General features: G+C 35.8%; 1 protein-coding gene across 2 annotated transcripts in view; it reads right to left on the bottom strand.

The window, feature by feature from the left end:
* pparg (peroxisome proliferator-activated receptor gamma) overlaps positions 1-5400 on the bottom strand; it is a 44970-nt gene extending 39570 nt beyond the window's left edge. The window contains exon 1 of one of the 2 annotated variants that reach the window (XM_007549502.2): positions 5100-5400. Coding sequence is in view for 1 of the 2 variants with exons in the window: in XM_007549484.2 (XP_007549546.1) it covers positions 4549-4603 (55 nt within the window). In the remaining variant the exon portion in view is untranslated. Of the gene's footprint in view, positions 1-4548; positions 4666-5099 lie in introns of those variants that run through there. The other variant, XM_007549484.2, reaches the window with a different exon arrangement.
* Positions 5401-6871: the final 1471 nt, after the last annotated feature.

Here is a 6871-nt window from a genome sequence, read left to right as displayed (position 1 = left end):
TACAACTTTATTATATAATAAAAAAATTCTATAAGATTAAACAGTGCAAATGCTTATATTTTATTGTTAATAATTCTGCTACAGTGTCAAATTAATAAGCAACTGTGATCTCAATATGGATGACAATTACATGAAATGAACAAGGAAATAATCCCAAATCTCACAAAACCGAAGGATCTGTTGCTAATGTCTTAATACCAACTAATGCGGACACTTTTCAATACGCTGACAGGTCCAACCAGTTTTCCGTTGAGGTGGGATTTCCAAGGTGGGCGGTTGAAATGTCAGAGTCTTTGTATTCAGCTTTAGTATTTCTTAATAGCAATAGTTCACCGTCTATCACGCCTATCCGTAGGCGTGTTATTGCTACATAAAATATAGCAATTTCATTCAAAGTTTTTCTTTTAAGAAATGGCATCGATAAGGGAAGGAGTTGATTGTGCAAGTTTTTCAAAATCAATATTAACTACATTCAATTTCCAAAAAATTATGAATATGACGGAAAAAGTCTTGGACTAAAGATTCTTTTAAAACTGATTGACCTTGTTTTTGTTTGTTTATTTTCTTTTTGCACAAACCTTTTCATTTTACAGCTCACCTTTAACGCTTATTGGAAATAAAGTCAGGATGAAAAAAGCTCGATGTAAAATAGTTCCTGCAAGCTGCTCCACCGTTGCCGTGATGCAAAGTGAGCGTCAATGCTGTATTTTTAAAATATTTAGATATTGAGTCTGTAAATAAACACCACAAAGGTTTTATTCATTTATTTTTTTTATTAATTTCAGCATTGTCTTTTTTTTTTAACTAAATGTAACTTTTTTAATTTAGTTAAACTCAGGTCTAGTGGTGTGATGGGTGGTGCGAATATATATATATATTTTTTAATATCTCTTAGTGTTGACTGGGGTTTATATGCATTTTGTTTTCAGCATTTGAATTTAAAAAGAGAAAATGACATGCTTATTTTTGAGTTCATTTTATGTATATATTTATATTAATTTATTCATTTATACCAATGTTATTTTTGCACATTCGACCAATCCAACCTTTAAATCCATCACTCATTTGCTAATCTACGAACCTAAATTTAAAGCCTTGTAATTCTTTGTTTTGCTGTGCCACCTCAATATTTGGCCACTTGTGTGAAACTTTTCTAGAGGCGCTCCTGTCTTTAAGCTCACTTATGCAATTTCCTGACTCGGGGACTGTAAATCACAATTCCTGGTAATACCCATCTATGCTTTTTTAGCATAAACTATACTATTGTGTCTTTCATTCTGACATCATTGTTCTCGCACAGTAATTACCAAGGTCAGAGACCACAGTGACATTACCGCAGCAGCTTGACAGGAAAAACAAACTGTCGCGTTTAGATGATCCTGCAGCAACAAAAAAAAAAAAAAAGTTTAAACAATTAACTTTTTTGAAGATAATAAACAGAGCAGGATAACATAAAAAGAAACATTTACTATAACGCATTTACCATGACAAAGACAATCTGTGTGACAGCTTCATAAACTAGTAAAACATTGTATGATTATTCTTATAAACAAAGAAGCTACAGGGAGATCAAAATTCAGTCCAACGAAACGATAGAAACGTCTTGCTCCGACCTAATTTTCACATTCACAAGTCAAAGAAGTTCGATGCTTAGAGAACTCATCAGTTAAGCCAACCAGCTAATGCGTGTTGCTCGAAGTTCACACATCCCAGTTAAGCTACAGGTTTGACAGTAAAAAGAAAGCGATAACTGCAGTTGTAGCTGGTAAAAATGTAAATTGCTTTCAATGCAAGGTGCGAAAAGGTGCAAACTGATCATTTGCTTTGAAGCTCTCCTGAACATGAGTCACATCTCAGATGGCAGATGTTCTGATCAAAGCACCGAGTGGAGAGACGTAGTAGACTCTGTTTGTGCTTTATTAAGAGAAAACAAAGCCCTTCGAACACGAGCAAGCCTGCACAGCTCCTGAGTCAAAGACACACGTGCGTGGACTGATGCGAAATAAGACGACCATTTAAAAATGACGACTTTTATAAAATTGATATAATCACAACATCACTCTGCGACAAATCTCGATTCCACAGCAGAGTGGAGGATATTGGGCGATATGCAGGAATAAAAGATTAACTAGTACAGCTTGAATTTTCTGTTTACAAACAACCTTTTGGTTTCCAAAACATTGTTTGATGTCAATAGAAATCTCATTTTGAGGCCAAAATGTTGCCGTGTGTATACAGGAGATGTTGAAACGATTGGCCTTGAAGTTAATAATTACACTTATTTAAAACAAAAAAAAACAATGATGAACTTAAAGCATCACTGTTATCTCATAAAATGTAATTCAGCTTGTTTTTGTTTGTTTTTTTATTAATAAGATTGCGATTAATTTAATTGGTTAATTATCTGTGGGCTGATTTGGAGGTGTTGTTGGTTTTTGTCTGGATCTTCTTGCAGAAGTCGATGTCTAGACTGCCGTAGACTGTACTTTTTTTCCACCTCTTCTCAAATGCAAGATTTATGCCACTTCCTACGAATCACAAAAAGAATACATTTTCCCACCAACACAGAATGCCAACGTGACCTCACCTACCTCGACAGAGATTTAATCTGACAATTTGTTACCCATAAAGATGAAAAATCGGCTTTAAGCACGTGAGGCAACAAAAACAATATACGGCGTCGTAAGGCACTCCTTCATTTATGACAATAGAACAAAGTCCAAATCTGCCTTTGCTGTTCGCATACTCGGCCTCTGACGCCCACATGAACACACCTCCCAGCTTAAAGAATGATATAACTTGATAAGTGAATAAATGAGGCCGTGGTGTTGCTTCAGCACCTGCGTCCAACCTGTAGTCAGACTTCATGGCGCTCATGCAAAGATTATGAGAGAAGCTAGCCCAAGATAAAGTTCTTGGAGGAGCTGATTAAAGCTTTCTGACACATCTGGATTGTAGCCACACTTCCAGACTTTGCACACAAAAACTTCTGATATTTCTTTAAGAAAAAAAAAATGCTTGCAAAACAATTTGTTACCAAACTTAAATGAAAGCTAAGCAAAATGTCAATTTAATGTAATGTTCTATGGAAGCAAGGAAGTGGAACTTCTCCAATTTTTCAACCACAAGTTTATCATGGGTTTTCTCTTCTCAACCTATTACATTAGTAATGACACTTTAACCTCTGATGAACTTCTGCCAGCACAGCGTCACTCCATTACTATGATTTTTGTCTGTGAAAACCTGATTTGATTATAAATGTGTTCTTGATTTCCAGAGAATCAAAATATAACAATGTCTACCTTATACATCTAGCAGCTATTCATATATCTGACTGCACTGGAATACTGTGAAAAATTTATAGTAAATATATCTTTATTTACATATTGTGGTGTGAAAAATGCCAATTATTAAACATTGCGCTTGCTTGGTGGAAATCCATAAATACAAGTTCACAGGAAATACACAAGAATTAGTCTTTAATTCTACAAATACGGACGATAAAGTAGATTGATCACATTTCTGTTACACCATTACGTTTACTTATTACACAGGGATATTTTGCTCCAAATTTAGAAATTATGCTTTATTTTATTTGAGTTTACACGGACATTGTAATAATAATTTAAATATTATTGTTGTCACAATATTTGTTATACTGAACAACAGATATATTATATTTATTAGCCTCTAATTGTAATTTTTACTGCCATTAGACGTGAATAACAATCAGAAAGGGAAACGTTGTTTGGCATTCTAATGGGACGTCTCCTCAAGTGGGATAAATATTAGATGGTTATAATGTAAGATGCACCAATCAATTGGCCAGACATTGAAATTGGCTAGTTTTATCAAGGTAATAATACTCAGTTCTGTGATCAGGCAGTCAGTTACTGAAATATTTTATGTTTCATTTCTTCATATTCACGAAATGCATAAATACAGAAAAATATCACAATATTCAGCCTCTGCACCCAACAGCAAATACTTATATTAACTTTTTTTAACTGATTAAGAAATCTAGATAAAAAAAAATAATTAACATAGATATAGAGATATTGCTAGGGGTGATCTTGTGATTTCTTTATGTTGGCTTTGAGAAATAAAATATATCAAAATAAATCAAAAAATAAATCAGGCCTTTAGCTGAGCAGAAATTGGTTTCAGCTGGAAAAAAAAATTGAACAGCATACTATGAGATAAGAGGTGTGCATTTAACAGTTAAAACCATCTGGTGAGTACTAATCCCCAAGGATAAAAAGAAAGAAAGAAAAAAAATAACATCCGTGGCTGACTCTGAGCCTTATTGCTGAGTCACAGCTGTCATATTTGCGGCTGGTCAGATAGCAGAAGTCCCTGAATGTTCATCATGCTGTACAAATTCCTCACATGACACAGTAGATAAAAAAAACAAATGATAACGATGTGAGACATATAGCATAAATCTCTTTTACTTGCACATGTCCTGATTTAAGAAAAACAAAAATATGCTTAGCTCTGCAGAGTTCAGACAGGAAGCGAGAATAACCAAATATTAACTGCACTCACCTGAAGAGAAGTTGTGACCACTTAGATGGTGAAAATCTCTGCCTGGAGTTTGCATGTCAAACTCAGACTCGCACTGTGGCCAAGAGACACACTCTGGACCGACACCTGAGTGTGTGCCTGTTGTCAGTGCTTTAGCCGCACCTCCTTACTATCACCACCCCCAATTTGCACGCCGCTAGGAGACTTGTTGCACTGCAAAAAGTGTCCACCCTTCACTCTTAGCTGCATCAGGTCAGTCTAATAAATGTCAGAATAAGTGGTTTATTATGCAGGAGCGTGCAACAAAAAGGGATTCAGTGTTAAATCGTTCCTAACATTTGTATTCCTCTAGAGTGACCTAAAAATAATGACTATTTTGTTTGTTAACTATCACGAGAAAAATAATTGTATCAAACATTAAATTTCAGAGCATAATACTCTTTAAAACTATCACGCAGACATTATGAATACGGCTGACGTTTTCAGATGGTTTTTGCGTTTTATCACCTAGTGTGCAGCCACAACACTCACAGCTCCAGCATACACTCTGAACCGAGCCGAAGGTGACTGACCTGATCAGCGCGCTGGACCGCAGAGGAGACACAACGGGCTCGCTGTTGCCGAAGCTGGATCGGGGTTTTCCTCGGCTCTATATTAGCTATGAAACTCCGGAGCCCAGGAGCGGACAGAGGCACAGAAGCGCGGCGGCGCAGAAGGTGGTCTGGACCGCTTGCCTATCTGCTCATGCTGCTGCTGCTGCGGTCGGTGTGCGCTTCCTCTCTCTCTCCTCCCTCCGATCAGAGTAGTCTGTTGGGATCCAGAGGCATCGAGTTACCCTCCGCAACTCCGACTTATTTAACTAACTGCTAAAACGGATTTTATCAACGTAAACTGGTAATGTAGAGACCAATTTTTCGGAGTTGTTTTTCTGTTTTATGTAAGGCTCCTAATTTTCTGGAAAGTAATACACAATGTCATTTCACTGTTGGATATTTAATTAAGTTTTTTTTTAATTGTAATTCACAATTTTCTTCATGAAACTTTTTTTTTATAGTTACACTTGCTGTTAACACCAAGTTGACTAAATAGATTTTTTTAAAGCATCAGTAGACTTACAACAGTTCATTTTGTCGCTTTATTTTTGAGTGGAACAAAGTTTAAATTCTCAAGTTCTGGGTTCAATGTGAAAAACAAACTATAGAATTTACATTAAAAAAATCGAGGTAACAATCTGCACTCAGTTTAATTGGGTATGTAGCCTAACACTTTTAGTAAAGAGCATCTAAGGTCAACAGCTCTGAAACAGCAAAAGAAATTAGGCAAAATCTACAAAATATTTCTGGATACATTTAAATGCTAATTACCTTACAAAATTATTTTAGTAATAGTAATGCTTATTTTTTTATTGTTGATCTACTTAATAATTATATCCCATAATTAATGAAGATAATTAACTATAACTGACCTCTGGAAAAGTTCCACAGAGATGCATTTCAGACCATTTGAATGATCATTTTTCCTCGATCACAGTTCAGATCAACCTTTATTTAATGAACCTCATGTTCAACAACCAAACAGCAGACTCACTGGTCATACATCCTCAATTTCAAGCAGCTTGAACTGTGCCACATTTTAGTTACCAATATTGTTGTGAAGATGTATATGTCTTGAATAGCTTTTTCACACTGTTTCCTGGCAGAGTTGCACAATCATTGGCAATCAAAAATCTAAGTTGTCGGGCGCATTATGTTTTGGTTTGGATTCCACACACGACTCATTTTTCCTCGATCACAACTGATAATTCTGCATACATCCGCCTCGGTCACAAGTTTATGAATCTAAAGCGTCTTCATGGTGAGGTCCGTGTGGTCCCCCTGTTTGTCCGTTATGCTAAGGGTGTAGAAAACAAAAAGCAGGAGTTATTTTAAATACACCTCAATATTTAATTCGGTTTTCTTGGTAAGCTGAAGCTGAGTTTAGTGTGGAAGAGGCGAGGAAATTTTAAAGGAGAGGACAAAAAAGGAGAGAAGACATCATACGAACATCTTGTTTGTCAGTCATTTTAACATCATATCTGGCAGTCATGGAAGATTTCTTGCTTTTCCCCAATGGGGTTGTGAAAACACAACCCATTCTCTCTTTTTTTTCCCCCTTCAACTTTCGGGGACACACAAGTGCAAATTTTGCTCAGGAAAAATACACAACCTGCCCAACAGGTCACACGCGTTAAACACATTGCCTACATTTTAAAAAAGGAAACTCAGTAGTTTGTAGTTTGTACTTTTAGTTAAATAATTTTCTAAAAATAGTATTTTGACTTCTAATGGTGTAACGTTACACTTAT

This window comes from Poecilia formosa, unplaced genomic scaffold (genome assembly GCF_000485575.1).
Source record: "Poecilia formosa unplaced genomic scaffold, Poecilia_formosa-5.1.2 Scaffold2, whole genome shotgun sequence".
Lineage (NCBI taxonomy): Eukaryota > Metazoa > Chordata > Actinopteri > Cyprinodontiformes > Poeciliidae > Poecilia > Poecilia formosa.
This window is presented reverse-complemented; position numbering and strand designations above follow the sequence as displayed.